The sequence below is a fragment of the Macrobrachium nipponense genome, chromosome 34 (genome assembly GCF_015104395.2).
Source record: "Macrobrachium nipponense isolate FS-2020 chromosome 34, ASM1510439v2, whole genome shotgun sequence".
NCBI classification, from domain to species: domain Eukaryota; kingdom Metazoa; phylum Arthropoda; class Malacostraca; order Decapoda; family Palaemonidae; genus Macrobrachium; species Macrobrachium nipponense.
In genome coordinates this window covers 28006725-28027218 of record NC_061095.1, presented here as the reverse complement: position 1 = coordinate 28027218, position 20494 = coordinate 28006725, and the positions used below count along the sequence as shown (strand labels likewise).

At 37.2% G+C, this 20494-nt stretch overlaps 1 protein-coding gene across 2 annotated transcripts in view; it reads right to left on the bottom strand.

Annotated features, from left to right (window-relative positions):
- LOC135207997 (chromatin-remodeling ATPase INO80-like) overlaps window positions 1-20175 on the bottom strand; it is a 140642-nt gene extending 120467 nt beyond the window's left edge. For both annotated transcript variants that reach the window (XM_064240087.1, XM_064240088.1), the window contains exons 1-8: window positions 20116-20175; window positions 13059-13272; window positions 9693-9780; window positions 8321-8409; window positions 6530-6732; window positions 6136-6338; window positions 5614-5705; window positions 5016-5177 (exon numbers count right to left, since the gene is read on the bottom strand). In XM_064240087.1, the coding sequence (XP_064096157.1) occupies window positions 5016-5177; window positions 5614-5705; window positions 6136-6338; window positions 6530-6732; window positions 8321-8409; window positions 9693-9780; window positions 13059-13272; window positions 20116-20147 (1083 nt within the window). In that variant the 5' untranslated portion in view covers window positions 20148-20175. The remainder of the gene's footprint in view (window positions 1-5015; window positions 5178-5613; window positions 5706-6135; window positions 6339-6529; window positions 6733-8320; window positions 8410-9692; window positions 9781-13058; window positions 13273-20115) is intronic.
- Window positions 20176-20494: the final 319 nt, after the last annotated feature.

Genomic DNA, 20494 nt, shown 5'->3' with positions numbered 1-20494 from the left:
AGAAATTAAGAAGATTCTTTTACTTATACGTACGTACGTATATATGTACCATGCAGTACCATAAATAATTGTCAAAGGTCAATAAGCTTCTGAAAACAGCCCTGATATTGGACAATTTGCCGTAAAAGACGCACCTTTTTTATAAGAACATTTATGAAACAAAATCGTTAGTATCATAACATTTACTGAAAGATAATTTTCAAGCAATTTTGTGTACAGTATTGTAGTCGATTCATAATAAGATTTACCATAGATTAATATCGAATGCAAACGTTTCTACGCTATGGTTTGTTTACATCCTTAAATGCCGACTTACTGTAGGCAAATTTTCGTAAGTTTTGATAAATATAAATTGGGTTTAATTTTAATAGTTTATTAATTTACAGTAATAATTAGACTTGCTTTTCAATGTTTTTATTATGTTAGCAACACGTTTTATGCCTACCCACTACACTACATTCTACTTACTAATCACCTAGGTAGCCTTAGCCTATGGCGCTTGGTCAACAATCGGTTGGATGCAGGCCAGTTTTCTTTTATACTGTTTATTATACATTTAAAATTATAAATATACGTTTTAAACATGATATTTATTTTAACTTTTAACTTATTTAGTTGTAATTTACATGTAATGTATTGTATAAAAAGGCAAGGTTAGGGTAATAACTGATGGTCAAGAACGGATTAATCCATTTTCAGTTATTTCTTATGGGAAAACTTGATTCAGTTCTCGAAATAATCGTATTTCGACGCTCCTTCTGGAACAAATTATCGTCGAGAACCGAGGCTCTACTGTATAGATTGGCTAAAACAGGACTTAATAGGTTACCATGGTATGCCCAAATTTTTGCTTATAGGATGCCTCTACGATGAAATATGTTATTAAATAAACATAATTATAATAACTTTATTATTTTGTCAAGGGCCAGTGGGAAATTATCTAAATAGGGGACTAATTTTTCCCTCATAAACTAGAACGTCATGTACTGGTACTTTTGTGAATAGGGAATCTACATCAAGGCTTAAGTTTTACGTTGTGAAGTGTTTGGTATAGGTGCTCTTCAGAATTTGTGACAAAAATCTTCCAAATGTTTAATGTGGATGGGCAAAAAAAGGGCCTAAGAAAGGGGAAAGGAAGCCAGACAACCATTTAGAAATTTTACAATTGAAAGCTCCAGCACGAGATTATGGGTCTAAATGAAAGATCATCTTTGTGAGTTTTGGGAAGGCCATAAAAGTAAGGTAATTTTGGGTTAACGACTTCAAATTTCTCCAATTATTCAATGGTCTTTTTGTCTTGGCCGATTAATCTTACTTTCCAAAAAAAATCATGTGGGGACATTTTGGAGGGGATTTTTTGTCAATTTGTCGTAAGTGTTTGTGTCACTAAGGAGTTGGTTGATTTTGTCGAGGTACAAGTTTTTGTCCATGATTACAATTTTGCCATCTTTGTTGGATCTACTTATTACAATATCTAACGTTTGTAGCCAGCAGATGGCTATCATAAATCTAAGGGGGACAGGGTATTTCTTATTAAGGTCACTTAAAGCATTTAGTAAAATACCTTTTAAACATATTCCTTCATGGCTGTAATTTTCATCCGATATATATTTATCAAAAGCAACTATAAAGTCTAGGCTATTTTTATTTTTACGGTCTAACATAAAGGCAAAGGATAAGCCTAGATTTAGGACTAAGTGTTGTATAGCTTGTATAGCGATGAAAATCAGAATTTTTTTTTCCGTTTTCCACTTCTCGGCACCGATAACCAGGTATTGGTGTTGATACATACCTAACAAAGGCGCCAATCTCTGGTAATCGGTGTAAATATCTGGCTATCTACACCAATATCCCGTTATCTGCAATTTTCGCCAGCAGAATGGAGCCCCACTGATAACCAGGGACTGCCTATACTAATTTTCAAATATTAATAACATTAAATAATAATAATAATACTGTAACTGTAATAATTAGTAATTAGATTAAATAATAACTTATAGAGAGAGAGAGAGGCTTATATGGAAGGTAGCAGATTTTTAAGGCTTTGGTTAGTAATAAACCAATTTTCTCCCCTCCATATGTATAGGAGGAACCTCATTATACTGAACCCTCCCACAGGAAAGACCTTTTAATAGTGAACCCTCTTAGTAACTACAGCTCCCTAAACTGGTTTTCTCACTTCGATATAGCTATGTCGCTCAGAAATAATACATACTGGAATTATATTAAAGCGATATTGAAATTATATTAAAATATCTAGGTGATATTGAAATTATATTAAAATGATATTAATTTTCAGATGATAGTTTAAGGTATATGTGGTGTCTGAACTTTTAACATAGGCAGCAAGAACAGTAGGAGGGGATGAAAGTTTCAAGTATCCTGGGATGCATACACATCTTGGGTGGAGTGGTAGAGTGAGAACCTGTTCATCTTCTGTCTGGGGTCATACAGGCCATGAAGACCTCAGGTGTCAGAGAATGTCTCCTCTCATAGTAGCTGGCTTTAGCTGCTGACACTGAGGGAGACAGATCATCACACAAATAGGGTGGAGAGTGTGGTATTCTCCATTAGGTTTTCCTACAGCAGTAGGGACTAAAACCTACAGCAGTAGGGACTTACCCAGAGTCAACGGAAGAAAAAGAGATGCAGTTGTGGCCAAAGAAATATGATAACAGCATCTCTTTAGACTGGCTTAACCCCTGATTAAGATAATAATTACTGGATGAGCAGCCATGAATGAATGTGTTAAGAAATATCCAGCACAATTTTATCTACAGCACAGAAACAAAATACTGAAAAACACACAGATAAAGCCAAAAAACGGACAATAACAAATGACACACAGCACACAGGGCACAAAACAAAATCACAATATAAGTGGTAAACATAAAAATTACTTACTCTTGGTGAAAGAAAAATTAATTAAGAGTAGTACATGCCTGGGACAAACTCCAAGGAGATGGAGGACCATCCAGCAGCATGTGTGATGCTGTACAAGAGGGCACGAAGCTCCCCAACTCTTGGCCGATATGAGAAAGAGGAAAAAATAGTCTTCAACGTCAGGTCTCTATCTAATGTTTTCTTAATGGGTTCATAGGGCAGACATCACAGTAGTTGTGGTAACCCCACTCCAGAAGTCTTAACTCCCTTGGTAGGTTCTTCTTTTCCTAGTGCAGACAGTTTCTAGGCATTCGAAAAACCTATTCCCCTTGCCCTAAAGATGTGGGCCGAGGCAGCTCTGTAGCATTTGAATGCTGTGATTGAGAGGTCCTCCTTATGCAGGTGCACCAGGAAGTCTGCTACTTCCCTCACAGTGGTCTTGAGTGGATTGCGGTCCCTTTCACAACACCAAATGCAGAAGACTGTCCATTTTCCCTAGTAAACCCCAGCAGAAGAAGGCCAGAGACTGTTCGCAATCACCTATGCAGATAGCTCTGATAAACCTTTCTTTCACATAAATTGCTGGATTGTCTCCAACCATGAAGCTGGAGGGAGCCTAACACCTGATGGTACCTCCCAATGTACTCCTGAACCAGAAAGTCAGGGGCTTTGGAAAGTCCCTTGGTATGTCTACTAGAAGATGGTCTGTGTACCACTCCACCTGTGGCCAAGGGGGTGCTAACAATGTCATTCTGAGATGCAAAGAACCTGTTGATCACCTTCCTCAGCTATCAGAATGGTAGGGAGATATACATAGCCATGTCGTCCCCTAGGCAGGGAACTGGAGTACAGTACAAAGAGGATTGGCACTCCTTGCTGAGATGAAGAGATTGATCATTGGACCTTTCTACAACTCCATCAACTTGTCAGCTACTTTCTGATTTTAGGGACCACTTGGTGCCCAAGACTTCTTGCCTCTTAGTTTTTCAGTGCTAACATTCTTCTTACCTGGGATGTACCTGACTCTCAGGTCCTGGCCCTGGGACTCCAACCACACATGCATTTCTACCACCAAATTGTTCAGCTCTTGAGAGATAGTGCTCCCATGCTTGTTTATATAGGCTACCACTGTGGTTTTGTTGCTCATAGTGACTGCCAGCTTTTCTGCCAGTTGCTATGGCTAATAACAAAATGGAAGAGCTAACTCAGCTCAGGTCAAGGGTGACTTACAGTACCCGATAGGCTTTTGTTTTCTTTACAAGACAAGAGATCAACACAGAGTACCTTATACTGAGTACTCCATCTATGAAAGTGTTTCATATTCCCATCAGAACAAATAAGCAGATAGAACAGGAAGCCTGCAGAGACAACACCTGTTAACAGGTAAGGTTAGAAGAATTCCAAAAACAGAAGAGAAAGTAAAAAAGATTACAAACACCAACAAAAGGCCAAATTAAAAATAAATTGTTATTAACTTTTATGAATATGTATACTCCTAATGATGACTGAAACCTATTTAAGATTACCAAGCAAAAAAGTACGGGAGAGTCATATAGTTATTGATGACAGTACTACTACAGACTTTGAGTATTGTAGTATCTGTCTGGAAACCAAAAATATGGTGTGTATCAAGGGATATTCAAGACTGCAAAGGTGGACATATGACTGATGAGCTTGTAATAAATGTAATTTATGTGGGTACAAAACTGAGACCGAGATAAAGCTGGTTACAACCATGAACAGGAGATGAATCCAAGATATAAATATCTTTCTCTGCAAAATCTTTGAAATTAGATATTAAGTGTTCCACCCCGCACAGCAAAAAATTAAAATGTTAAAAATGCATACTGGAAATAAAGTAATTACATGATATAAAGTATTGACACATCTAAAATTTGTCAACTATACAAAATCATATTTTTGTGTCAAATGATAAAAATATTATCTAATATAAAAAGCTTCATTTGAGTTTTAAAGAGGAAAATAGTACCAAATTTACAAAACCTCACTTCAGTTTCTAACAGGACTTACATCAGCATTTACCCCCAACAATTTATAATAGTTTCATCTATGATCTATATCAATGTGTTTTCTCCCTACCAAGAAAAAAATCAGCCAAAGAATTTACTCACCTTCCTAAACTGCATGACTAGGTTCATCAAAGATGAAGTAACAGATGATTGCTGTGAAGATGGGCCCATTGAAGACCTTAACAATTCATCAATACTAATCTTGTTTTTCAGGCCATTGTACAAAAACTTTTGCCGTAGTGTCAAAGGGCAGTACATCATGATCTGGAAAATTCCTTATAATTATAATTAAAGTAAAAAAAAAACATAATACTACTGAATTATTGGTTATCAAGAACTCTTAAAATGAAGCTTAACCTGCATAATGAATCACATAGTAGACTCTTACATGGTCAGATGAAAGGATTTGTTTTTCATATAGTGGAAAAACTTGGAGAAAGGTCAAAATAATTTAGGCAACTAGACTATAAATAATAATATACATGTAGTATATTGTTTAACTACAGAGAGAGAGAGAGAGAGAGAGAGAGAGAGAGAGAGAGAGAATTTTTGTTATTCCTGGCTTCTCTCTTGGTCATATGAAGGGTCAAAATACATTTATGAATCAGTAGGATCATTAATTTTCAAGCAAATATAAAATAAAAAGGTGCAAATTCAAATAATATCAAGCCACAGTTTACACAGCAATCAGAACTCTTACCTCAATTTTATCTGTTAGTTCATTTTCTACTTCTGTCTTCACTCTCCGCAACATGAAAGGCTTCAAAATCATATGAAGTCGATTTAAATGTTCTGTAAATTAAGAGAAATTAATGTAATTCTAGTACTGCCATTTAACACCATTTAAGCTTGAAATGTGCGATAAAAATTCCACCTAAATGAGTGATTTTCATTCAGACCCAAACAAACTGAAAAACAAATTAACTCCATGTTAAAAAACAATAAAACTAGTCTTGTTACTTACTTTTGAAAATTGCAAAATTTAAATTTCTTCCATTTTTCTTAAATTTCCCTGGGGTACAATTATTGCACAAGACGACTGGATTGAGACTGTTCAAAATAGCATATAGGGAGAAGGGAGAGGTATGTTTAGTATGAGTGGCAGTGGGTCATGATGTGCCCAATACATAAAATAAAGAGGTTTGGTAAGTACAGGGTGTTCTTCAACAATAACTGTGTTGATAAGGAATCAGTTGAATGCGATGTATTTTACAATACTTACTTTCATCCACATGAGTTTTGTTTTCTACGTGCCCTTCTATGTCTTTGCTGAACCACTCATTAAACCACAAGTGGGAGTCAAATAGTGAGGGCATGATGAAATGGAGGAGGGCCCATAACTCTGCCATGCTGTTCTGAATTGGAGTACCCGATAGGAGGAGTCGATTCCGGCAACTGAAGCCCAGTAACAGCTTCCATCTCTGGCTGTAAGTGCACTACTTTTAAGTTAACTTTCACTATCTTAATCATATAATAAACCTTTAACTTCCAAATTAGTTCCTTCTTAAAATAAATCAAACCAATACAGAAAAAGCAAGAGAGAAATAACTCCAACACACTAATCTAATAGTATACTTTTCTAACCATTACACAAAAGTCAATTAAAACATTCTTACCTGTTTATGCTTTTGATGGCTTGAGCTTCATCCAGAACCATATAATTCCACTTCAACCGATTAAGAAACTTGAAATCTTGAATGACAATCTGGTAACTTGTAACCACTACATGGAATGAAGCTTCACGAGTGCCTAAATTCTTCCCATCAAAAAATTTCCGAAGATTTTTTCGTTCTTCAGGATTTCCCCAGTAAGGCACAACCTAAAACACATAACCATGATATTGGTAAATACTAAATACACTTATCAAATGCTTCTGGTATAAAAGCAGGGATTACAGTAAGGGCAAATAAACCCTTTAAGTCATACTTGCATCATCACTGTCCCAGGTCTTTCTTTGGTTTCTGAATGTTGGGTCTACATCAGAGAACATTACAGAAGATTGTTTGGGTAGCCGAGGATGATAAGCGATCTTTCCTCCTGGATATTCTGAATGCGGCTGGATTAGATCGACTCAGCAATGCTCGAGGCGGTTTTGGAAGCCCCCGTGATTCGAAACAAGCAGTATCGGTCTCAGTTGGCTGCGAGACGTGATCTCGGACAGAGGTCAAATTATTTGCAAAAAATTTGGCAAGACTTTTCCGTTGATAAACATTCACTAATTGAAGTGCGTACCAAAGAAGTCTAACATAGGTCTTCCCCATTGATGGGATAGACTGTCCACTATGTTCTGATGGAGAGAACACTCTGTACCTAGAACTTGACTTCGACGACTTAGCTTGTTGGTCACCACATTCCTTTTGCCCTAAATGTACCAGGCCATGAGCTACGCCGAGTTGTCGATTGCCCACTGGTGCAACTTGACTATCAGCAAATGAAGCTGAGGAGACACCAGCCAACCCCCCTCCCCCTTTGTTCACATACGCTACCACCATGGTGTTGTCTGACATTAGAATGACTTAGTGACTTACCACCCTGTCACTTTAACATACAAACTCCTAATTCACAAAATGTTTTTATGAAATTTAAAAAGTAGATCATTACTAAATATAAAAGGATTCTATTACAGGCCTAAGCTAAGGCCACTCAACAGAGGGAAGAAGATAAATGCTTTACCGTTAATTACTTTATTGATGCTAAGTAAACTGCAAAAAGAAAATTAAGTATTCAGATGACAATAGAAACCTGTGGGTTACAAAACACCACAAAGCTGATGAGGAAGGAGACATCTGCAAGTACCATCTGGATTTGACCTTACTGAGTCAGGTCTAACCAAGCTATTAATATTAGAACCTACATTTACTAGGCTGTAAGTCAATAGGTGACTACTTGAGGCAACAGGTGAACACTTAAGAAAATTCAGTAATTTGCTTATTATGGTCTAATCCCCTGAAACAGCTAAAAAGACCAAGCTGGCTTAGGAATAATAGGTAAAGGCAAAGTTCCTGAACAATAAAATCGCATAGTTTAATCTTTCAAAATAAAATATAGTACGGTACTTACAATGCTAAAACTATGTCCTACCCTGAATATTTAAGTTGAGGGAGAAAAGAAGAGTGGTCTTAATCCATTAAATCTGACTTTTCACCAACATAACATTTTACACCAGCTTGTACCTTTTTGAGGTACAAGCTGACGTAAAATGTTATGATGCTCTCATCTATCGTATCCTCTTTCTGTCTTAATTCCATAACAGATCTAGTCTTCAATAATCCTTTTCCATGATTTCCTGGGCTTTTCCAAGTATTCACCCTACTATTTCCATACCTACTGCTTATCTGACTAAATTTTCTCCATCCCTACTCATCATGTGTCCGGAGGGTTAACCAAGATAATTCTGCTTTACTCACCTGGAAACTAGGTACAAATCTTGCAATCTCTCCAGTCCAGTTGTGAAGTGTTGAAGCTGGAGTAATTATAAGGAAAGGTCCCCAGGTATCTACGTAGATAAAAAAGAAAAAGAAATTAATATATTCATTAAACTTCACAATGACACATCTACCTCAGTAGTCTTAAACACTACATTATCCTCACACCACATTTCATGCCTGAAAAGAAAACCAAATGTTAGCTTGAGGAAATAACTGATATTACTATCTTATGGGTTCCATTAATTTGGAAGATAGTTTATATTGTATACAACATAAATCTAGTTTTTTTTATACAAACTTACAAGTTTTATAAAGTAACCACCCTTTCATTTAAACAAATAGGTTCAGGAAGTGTGGGCAAGGGCAAAATGCAAACAAGGCAATAAAACTGTTAAACTACACCAAAAACCTAAACTAACTATGCCTAATTTATGTGAACAAATAATAAGCCAAAAAACCATGTAGACTACAAAAGAACAATATGACATTTAAATATAATAAAAATTAGGAAACTGATAAGTTTCCTTTCCATGTTCACCCTACTTTATTTACACTTTGATACCATATTCGATTCCAGTATTGTTCATCTTGTCCATATCAATGAGTTCTGTCCAATTTGAATGATGTTACCAGATATCAGTGCAGACTTTCAAAATTGCCTGCATATGCTAATACTAGCCTGGACATATAACAAATAATTTTCATGTACATTTACCAATTTCCACTACACTGAGCAAGGGCACAAATATCTAGAAACTTTAGTTCGTCCACTTTATTATAATAAAAACATTATATCTATTATCAGCTTGATGATAAGGCACAGTGTAATTCTCTAGTTGTAAAGGTGGCAGTGAAATTCTTCCGTGTTATTATCAAAATGCAAATTAATTTTTACATAAGCCCCTAATGGCTTGTGATTTAATAATGCTTTGGTGTGGCAATACATGGAAATTTGCCCCAAACTTAACAGCACCGTCTTCATGGTCTGTGATTAGTTGGCTGTTTATTTTCAAGGAAAGTCTTTCAATTCATTCCATTTATATAGTATATCAAGGAATCTATTTTTTCTTGTCCCACCACGGAACTATTGTTCTACCTGGTTTGCTCCTGTTTTACCACATACAATCACATGAAATCTTTTCAAAATGAGAAAAAAAAAGTAGTAGGCTAAAAGATCAGAAAAGGATGGACTACAATGTACAGGGATTAAGAGATCCATTTAAATAATATTTGTTATTCTTTAATAGTACCGCCACCTTTGAAAAAATAAACTGGCACAATTAGTGGCTACAAGAATTTGGAGATAATGTAAACAAGCATATACCTCACAAATGTAAGTTATTCTACTCACCATATTGTTCACAAATATGGGCAAGGAAGGCTATTGACTGCACCGTCTTACCAAGACCCATCTCATCAGCTAGAATTCCATTTATCCCCTACAAGTAAAAGTCATAAAGTGTTATAAAGCCTCCTCATCCAGTGGGCAACATTAAATATCAAAATATGAAATTTTCATACTGATTTTTACATAATATAGCACCAAATATCTAAAGCTGGTTACTAATTAAATATATGAAGCTGATATCATAAGTATCAAGGTCCTAATTGCTAAACTCCTTACACTACAAACTTGGGAGAGAGAGACTGGCCACAATGGATTCTTGTGAACTAATCATTGGTCTTTCACTAATCAGCTGTGAATGTATATGTGAAAAACAGCAAGTCAGTCTGCAAACATTCTACTTCTCGGTAGCCTGAATACTTGAACATATTTCTTTGCCCTAAACAATGAGGCAAAAGTCTTCAAAGAGCTCTATACCATCAAACACAATCTTCAACATTTTATTCCTTTTCTGAATACTGTAGTACAATCAAGAAATAGACTTCACCTCTGTGACTTCCCTTTATCAACAGAAAAGACTTCCAAAGGTTAGGAGATGGCGCAAAAATGTTTTTATTCTGTTTTAAATACCTTGAATTCCAAGGTTTATGTTTTGTACATGCTACTACATGTACTACATGCTACTACATGTGCTATTCTACCCCTACTCTCATTTAAAAATCAAAGATGTGAGCTAAAAGACTTTGATATCAATTCACTCTTTAAAATTTAAAAATATATATAAAAATATGTAAATGGATATGACTCGTTTTAGAAATAGGCATCTTTGACTACACTATTTTTATGATTGTGAGATTAATTTTATTGATATAATTTGTAAAATAAAGTAATAAGGAAAAGCCTTCCTACTGTCTTTTAAAACAATTTCCTAATTTTTTTTATGGTAAGGCAGTCCCTGGTTATCAGTGGACTTGGTTAATGGCGATCCAGTTTTATGGCACTTGTCTAGCGCCATAAAATTGACGATTTATGACACCATAATGCACCAAGTTCTGGTTATGGCACCGACAATATTTATAGCGCCATAACATACTTAACCGAGGCAACATTGACTGGTTATTGGTGCAATTAACTGGTTAATTGGTGAGTTCCAGTTAATGATAGTTTTCACTTATCAGCACCTTGCCAAGAACGGAACTCATGCCAATAACCAGGGACTGCCTGTATTGGAAAAAATTAATATAATAACCTATCAAATTTTTTAATGATTTTGGGATTGGCTTTCTGATAAATAATAAAATCTGATGAGCCCCAAGAGCATATTGTATAGTCTAAACATGCACATTCAAGATATTCTACTTCTATAAGAAAATTCATATACAGTGGTACCTCTTTTGTTGAACGTTTATGTCAAACTTTCTGTTTTTTTAACAAAATTTTCAAGAAAATGTTGTATCGTTTGTCGAACAAATGTTTATACTTTGAACTGACTGATTATCTAGTTTATACTTGTATTCGATGGCCTACTGGGTCTTACAAGTTAAACTGTATTAAATTTACTTTTCATTTACAATATATACTTAATGATAACAATATTTGACAAAATAAATATAAGTATAAAGCATTTAATACAAAATTTAACTTTCAATATAACATTCAGCATAAAAGACGCATAAAATCTACATAACCGCAGTGACGTCACACCCAGCTGACTTGAGACTGAACGAGGGAACACTGATATGTTGAGGAGAGAAGGAGAGAAGGGAGAGTTAAAATATTACTGTATGTATGTATAATAGCAATAACAATTCACACAAAAAGGGGATTTCCCAATAAATTTAAAGAAATGATAAAATATGTAAACAATCAAATGCAATACAGAAAAGTCTTAATTGAGCCAGTGTTCGGTGCGCCAAGTGAGATGGTCTAGTTGAACAATATATTAACAAAACAGTAAATGAAAGAACAAAGCTTATCACAATAAAATTTAGCACAAATGAATAACAAAATTATTCGTCATTGCGGTGATACACAGCTAACCTAAGGGGGCGTTTATGTTTTTGAGGGATAATGAATGAATGATTTTAAGTTGTCGTGCGTCGTGGTATTATTGAGGAGAGAAGAGACAGTAAAATCTTTACTATATGTATGTAAAAGCAGTACCAATTCACATAAAAATAAAATATTTCACAATAAATTTAACAAAATGATAAAATATGAAAACAATCAAATGCAATACAGAAAAGTCTTAATTGAGCCAGTGTTCGGTGTACTGAGTGAGAGAGTCTAGTTGAACAATATTAACAAAACAGTAAATGAAAGAACAGTTTTTAACAATAAAATTTAGCACAAATGATTAACAAAATCATTTGTCATTGCGGTGATACACAGCTAACTTGAGGTAGAGGGAGGGAGCGGTTATATTTTTTACGAATAATGAATGAATGATTTTAAGTTATCATGTGTCATGGTATTGTTGAAGACAGAGCTGTAATATATGGCTCTGGTTGAGGAGAGAAGAGACAGTAAAATCTTTACTATAATATGTATATCAAAGCAGTACCAATTCACATAAAAAATAAAATGTTATTTCACAATAAATTTAACATAATGATAAAGTGAAAACAAATGCAATACAGTAAAAAAAAAAAAAAAAAAAAACAAAAAAAAAAAAAGGCTTTCCCGTGCATCAGTGTTCGGTGAACTGAGAGAGAGAGAGAGAGAGAGAGAGAGAGAACAGCTCTGCTTCCCATTGACTTATCAGCTGATCTAAGATGATTATTCCCCCCATTTCTTTCACTTACGCTCTGTCTGCCCAAATCACTTTTATTTTTGTTACAGTAAAATACCAATCTAGTGACAATTGCTTTTTACGATTGTTTTACTACTGTAAAAGTAGCTCAACTCTGTAATAAACAAACTCGCACTGCTTTCAGCTTCTGCATGCCTTCGATTGTTTGTTTAATTGGCTTCCTTGTGAAAAGTTATTTTATTTCTCTTTCCTTTTCTTGCATTCTTGACTTATTACTTATTTGTTTGCAAAATCCTTATGTTTGTTTTAAAAGTCTGGCGTCTGCCAACAGTAAGTTGATGTATTGTGGCATAATTAATCTCTTTGGTGCACTTAAGATCCAAGTGTAAACACGCTGATTACTCTCTCTCTCTCTAACCAATTGTTTACTCTAAAGCCTAAAACCTAAAAAAAATTATTTTCTTCTACTGTTTGCAACACAATTAATGAAAAAGTTTTAAAATAGATTACTGTGTTGTTTTACAAAGCCATAAAACTGTAAAATTCTGTAGTCTTATGAATTTCTATCTTACTATCAAGTTGAAGACTGGTTAAGAACAACGATAGATTAGATAACTTACAAAATAATACAGATTAGCCAGCCAGTTCATTCCCTTCATTTGGTAGCTCTTCAGAATTCCCTTGAATATGCGAGGCTGGGGATGCTCTTTAGCTTCTCTACCACCACCCAAGCATATACCTTCATTCTGGTCACCTGAAAATTGGTTTAACCTTGCCTGCTGATTGGAATATGCTTCTTGAGCTGTCTTCAAAGCCTGGGCTTTCATAGCCTCACTGAAATATGAAATGATATATAGCAGAAATAACACAATACCATAACATTCCTTACAGCCTAATGAAAAATCATTATCATCATAATAAAAGTACTTTAACAGGTGACCACAAGGTTCCAATTCTAAGCTAAAAGTTGTTACTGTATACATACGACAAATAAATGTATTTTTAAGTTTTGAAAATGGAACAGAAAACTTTTGAAACATATTCAGTCAGAATATGTAAGGATTCTTTTGTTACTCATAACCAATAACAGAATGGCACAGAGTTTTTCTTAAGTCTTTGAGAATGTGATTCATACTAAAATGTATGAATAACAAAATTTAACAAGGAATAATAAACTTAATTTACACCTGTATGTGATATTTCCAAAATCAAAATTCAAACATATGCACAAACCGTGCACCATTAATTTTTTCAACCCACTTTTGAGAAAAATGTTAAAACTACCACCAATGCTGAATGTAATAATTTTTATTATTCTCACATTTTTATTAATTTTATCATATACCCAACTGCCAAATACACTCCAAAATTTCAGAATTTCAAAACTTTACTCAAATCTTCACACTTTCCACTAGAGTCCTACATTAAAAAGTTCAGCTGGACTCCTAAAATGACTTTTCAACAATAAAATAGTTTTATATATACTTACAAAGTAATTACAAGGCAATTGGTTTCATTTATTTGCAGCAGCTTAGATTCAAATTTTGTGGTAGCGACACCAATGTTGTGTATAGGTGACCAGTATCACCCCCTCAAGAGAGGGTTAGGAACACTGAGCAGACAAATCCTCATTCCATTTATGCTTACGTCCATCAGAGGGGAGGAGGGAGGGCTCCGATAATGGAATTACTTGGCAAGTATGTATATAAAAAACTTTATTTCACTAATAAAACTACAAACCATCCACTAAGTATTTTGGGTGCTCTGGGTACTTTATAACTCCCCTCCCCAAAATTTGACACTTTGTTCTACGAGGTGACAATGCAGTACGAGAAAATCCTATGCTTCCTTCCATGATACATGCCAGTAACTAAAACTTGCCAGATACTGCCAAAAAATTCGAAAACTGTTTAAACTTCCTAAGAATTATGAGAAATGAAGAACAATCATACTAACAGGGGGTTGACTGTCGAATGGACATAAGGAATATATAGTGCTTGAAAGCTAATGAGGTAGAGGCTATTCCAACATCTTTATTGTTTACTAGTAGGAAAATGCTTCTCCTAATTCCAAGCATGCCTCAGAAGATAAAGTCCATTAGGAAAAAAGGAGATGATGCTCAAATCAGAGAATGAGATGACTCTTGCCATAACACCCTGGGTTGTGGATGGCCCAGGACTTCTGGCTTTTTCTGGCACCAAGTTGCAGCTGCTGCCAAGAGTTCCAATCGGAGGAAGAAACTAGCTCTTGCCATTACACCATAGGTTCTAGATGGACTTTGAACCTGAACATTCAATAGAGCTTGTCCACAACCCAGCAGGTTCAGGGATTATGATACAGGCCAGAACAGGGATAAGTAGACAACGTAACTTGGGGAGGACTCTGGCCAGCGCTCCTGCTGTCAGTCCAGAAAATTAGGACTTCCAACAACCTTGCAAGAAAGTCTAGATCCAATGAGGTACTAAAGTGAGGGAAGACAAAAAAACAACTGTCTTGCTCCATTGAAATAAAAGCCAAATTTCCAACCTTGACAGATGCTTGGATGACTATGAAATAGCCAAAAGAGGAAGCTCCCTTTAGCATGTCAACAATTCTGATCCAGAAGTTTTGTCTTAGGGTAGACTTGGTCCCTTTTTCAATGGAAACTGATGCACAAAACAGGACAACAGTGTGTTCTTAAAATTCAGGTGCCAAACCAATAAGGAACTGGCGTCAGACAACGCAGGTTGGCACCGGTAGCCTGAAAGCTGGTGCCAGGCAGACAGGTGGAAGCACTCATTTAACTGAACCTTGTAAACACTGGACACTAGACACTGGGATCTCAGCCCCCACTGGGGGCTCGGCACCGACAGGGTGCTTGGATCCCTCAGATCCCACTAGACACATGGATCCCTCAGATCCACTGGATGCACAGATCCCTCGGATCCCACTGGATGCATGGATCTCTTAGATCCAACAGAATGCATGGATCCCTTAGATTCAACTGGACGCTTGGATTCATCAGATCCCTCTGGACATTTGGATCCACCGGATCCCAGTGTTATACCTGGATCTCCCTGGATGCTCGGATCCTGTTGGCCACTCCGATCTCGTTGGGTGCTTGGATCTCACTGGGCACAGAGACCATGCTGGGTGCTATGATCCACAGGGTGCTCGGATCCACTGGGAGCTTGGATCCACTGGGAGCTCAGATCTACTGGACACTGGGATCCCGAAAACACTGGGATCCATAACTTCACACTGGGATCCAAAGACAAACCTGCAAACCGCAGCTCAACCAAGAAGCAACTATCTGGGGGGTAAACCCCTTCGGACTCGCATGGACCAACAGCATGTCTCTTCCCAGGTTTAGAGTAATCTGACAGGGACTGGGTTTAGGATATCCGATATGGCTGGAAAGCCACTCCACTACACATACCGATACCTAGGAAGTGGCAACAGGTCTTGGAATGAGGTCCTGGACAGGGACCTCCGTGCCTGGAGTATCGGGCCGGAATGAGTAGTCATCTCCTCCACTGTACAATACTTCACTATCAAAAGGTTAACATCTGCTAACCCAAACACAAGAATAGCAATAGTATGGGAAGTAAGCAAGGGAGCCATATGCACTGGTTAAGCACTTTCATGTACGGATCTTGGCTACTGAGAGCGTCCTCTGTAAAGCCCATCACAGCTAAATTTTTCTTCTGCTACATTGTACCCTTTCACTTAATTCTGGAAAAGAAAGGGTGAAAAGCATTTAAATTTACTGTGAATTTGCCAGTAACTAAACAATGAAATACCAATTTGCAAGAAGTGCCTTGCAGAAATGTATTTCATTAGTATGATTATTATCAAAATTATTTTGGTAGTGAAGCAATGTTTATATTACTATGTATGAGGCTAATAGATAACGATGCTAGCGAATGCAATGTTTACTTCATCATGCTACTCAGCAACACAATGTTTCCATTATTATCACTACAGTGGTACCTCGAGAAACGAAAGGCTCAACTTACGAAAAACTCGAGATACGAAAGCCAATGCGAAAAATTTAACGGCTCTACATACGAAAAGTTTCAAGATACGAAAGGTTTCTGAAAGTCCGAGATTCGCCCGCATAACAATTTTGAAACTCGCGCCGCGCGCCGCCATCTAGTACTAGTAGACTCGCCACCATCCTCCTGCTCTCCCATTGGTTCCTGATGCTAGTCACCACCATGAAATCCTTCTCTCCTATTGGACAGCATCCCTCCCATCATGCATCTTATACGTATACGTGGTGGCGTACCTATCTCGGCCTCTTCGTATCAACATCTTTATCGTACGCACACGGCATTCGTTCGGTCCAACAATTTTTTCGTTTTAGTAACATAAATTCATTAGTGATTTCGTTGCAGTACAATTATCGTGTTGTGCGAAAACTTATTGTGTAACTTTTACGTAAATTACGTACAAGATAACGTAGTCATGGGTCCCAAGAAGTTGAAATTCACGGAAAGAAGCGCATGCTCTCTTTGGAGACAAAGATGGAGATCATCAAGAAGTATGAAGTTGGTAAGCGATTGAGTGTGATCGCAAAGAATATGGCCGTAATCCGTCGACAATAGGCACCATCCTTAAACAGAAGGATGCCATCAAAGCAGTACACCGTCCAAGGGCATCACTATTTTGTCCAGCAAGAGGACCCACGTGCACGACGAGATGGAACGGCTGCTCCTCGTCTGGATAAAAGACAAAGAAATCGCTGGCGATACGGTAACGGAGACAGCAATCGCCCACAAGGCCAGCGCTATTCTCGGCGATTTAATTGCGCAGGCGGAAGACGACGGAGGGGAAGGGACTTCAACGCAAACCCCAGACTTACAGGCGTTCCGTATGGCTGGTTCGAGAAATTCCGTAAACGGACTGGCATCCATTCGGTGGTGCGTCATGAGGAGGTTGCCAGCTCGGACACGAAAGCGGCGAAGCATTTAAGAAAACTTTCGACGAGATGATGACCAAGGAAGGCTACAGTTCTAGCAAGTCTTCAATTGTGATGAGACTGGCCTTTTTTGGAAAAAAATGCCTCGTCGGACGTACATCACGGAGGAAGAGAAGAAGCTACCTGGGCATAAGCCTATGAAAGACAGGCTTACGCTCGCACTTTGTTCAAACGCCAGTGGGGATTGCAAGGTGAAGCCCCTACTGGTCTATCATTCCGAGACTCGAGCCTTCAAGGCCCACAAAGTGCTGAAGGAGAAGCTTCCAGTGATGTGGAGGGCTAATGCAAAAGCCTAGGTAACGAGGCTTTTGTTCACCGAGCGGGTAAATCTGTTTCGGCCCGACAGTGAAGAAATTTTTTGGGAAGAGAAGCGCCTCCCCCTGAAATGAACTGCTGGTGTAGGACAATGTCCCTCCCCATCCATCCTGGCCTTGAGGAAGATATTCTAGCGGAAATATTCCTTCGTCAAGATTCTTTTTCTTCCGCCCAACACCACCCCTCTCCTCCAGCCCATGGACCAGCAAGTGATAGCGAACTTTAAGAAGCTGTACAGAAACGACATCTTTTCAAGAGATGTTTCGACATCACCAATACCACAAACCTCACCTTGCGTCATTTTGGAAGGAGCATTTTTGACATCGTCATTTGCATCCGACTCATCGACCAAGCTTGGCAGGAGGTTTCGAGGCAAAACCTTGAATTCCTCATGGAGGAAACTCTGGCCTGATGCCGTATCCGCCTGAGACTTCGAGGGATTCGACGTGGGCGAAGCTGGTACTAGCAGATGTCAGAAACATTTGACGATCCCGAAACTGTTGTGGAACCAGATCTTGACGAGATCATTGCACTCGGCAAGTCCATGGGGCTGGGCTGGTCGTACGACGAGGACGACTAAATCGGAACGACCTTCTCGAGGAGCACCCGTAGGAGCTTACGACGGATGACCTGAAGGAGTTGGAGGCCATGCAAACATAACGTCGTTCAAGAGGAGTTCTCTAGCAGCGGCGAGGAAGAGGAGGAGGAGCCTATGACAACGGCAGAAATTAAGGATGTTCTATCCGCTTTTCATAAAGTGCAATTGTTTATCGAAAAAAAAGACAACCCCGAAAAAAGCTACACAGGTCGCATGCTTGCGCAGGTTCGATGACGTTTGCCTGAGTCATTTCAGGAATATTGTGCAAAAGTAGGCAGAACCAATCTTCCTTGGATCGTTATCTTTTAAAGAGGCCTTCAGCATTAGCAGGAGTAAGCAAAAAGGAAGAACCAAGTGATAAAAAACAAGAAAGTTGAAAGCAAAAAGGAAGAACCAAGTGATGAAAACAGAACGTTGAAAGTGGTGATGAAGTTGAAATTCTGTTTAAAAAAAAAAAAAAAAAAAAAAAAAAAAAAAAAAAAAAAAAAAAAAAAAAAAAAAAAAAAAAAAAAAAGCCTACGTAAAAGTAAAAAGTTAAAAAAAAAAAAATTTAATTTTTAGTTTTTTATTTTTTGTAAAGTTCAGTGTTACAGTTTTGTTAATGTGCTTCGTAAATTTTAGTTTTATAGTTTTCCTTAAATTTTTTTTGTGTTTTCGTAAAGTTAAGTGTACGTACGTACGTACGTACGTACGTTATCTGCCGTTTGTCCTCCTCCTCCTCTGCCGCCACTTTCGGAGATAGCCTCACTCAAAAGGTAAGCTTCCACATTTTACGTTACAGTAATAATATTTCTTGTACACTAATATACACTTTATTTACAGGTTTTGCATTTTTATTATTAAGTTACGTATTGAATGGTCCAAATTGTTGTAGTATTTCATTGTTTATAGGTCAATTTAGCTTTATTATGAAATTTACTGGGGTGTTTTTGTGTGGGGGCTTGAACGGATTAGCCATTTTACATGTAAAATGTGGTCCAACATACGAAAACCTCATGATACAAAAAGGCGCCTCAGAACGGATTAATTTCGTATCTCGAAGTACTACTGTACTTGTAATTATGTTGTTGCATTACACTTTGTAAAGATGACTTAACAATAGATTGTAAAATCCCTACTGAAGCAGTATTCAATACCAGATCAGAAACAAACTTAAATATCAATTCGACGACAAACCAATGTTCACGTTATAGTAGGCCCTGCCGACTTGCCAAAGGGTAGTTAAATCAAATAACGGCACTTTTGCTGAAAAAGCAAAAAAGATTGATTATACTACACTTCATTTGGAATCAACAAAGGAAGGGAAAAACTCAGCCTGAAAGCTTTCAGCTGACGCTACTATACTTTTGGCTTGAATACAGACGACGGATTAAATAAACTGGAAAAAAGTAACAACTGCTGCCAACATTTTATCCTGCAGGAGTGTCACCAAACAGAATGAGGGATGTCTGCTGAGTCATTCCTAAACCCTCTCATCTGGAGGTGATACTGGTCCCCTACACACAACATCGGTGTCACCACTGCAAAATTTGAATCTAAGCTGCTGCAATAAATTGAACTAATAGTTTTTTATGTAATTACTTGGTAAGTTATATAAAAAAGCTCACTATACTTTCAATACAATGCAAAGGTTCCACCTACTCAGAGAAACAAAATTCCCAACTGATAATAAGTACTGTAAAAACTCCGACCATTCTTGGTTATTTCTAAAGGATTAGCTCTGAGATGTCGCCTTAATCATTACCATCTTTCATAGAGAAAATCTATAAGAATGATATAATTCAAATAATAAATAACTTACCAATCATAATCATTCAGCGAGGAAGAAGGCATAGGACCATCATCTTCTAACTGCTTCAGAATATTAAATTTGTATCCTCATCATCTAGTGAGGAAGATCCCATTTTGTTCTTCATAAAATGTGGCATAGAGCTCAGGTTAAGGTTATCAAGAAATTCACTTTACGTTGCTGTCTCCTTCACCTGAAATGTACCATGAGAAGCAAGCTCAGCCTAATTTTATAGTTTTGCGAATTTCAAAAGTGAACCATACAGTACAAACAACAGATTGCTACCAAAAACTTACATTGTCAACTAAAAGACAAAAAATGTGAACTTCTATATCAGGAATGATAAAACCTTTCACAATCTCAAAGTAACACAAGAGAAATATGGCAGAGT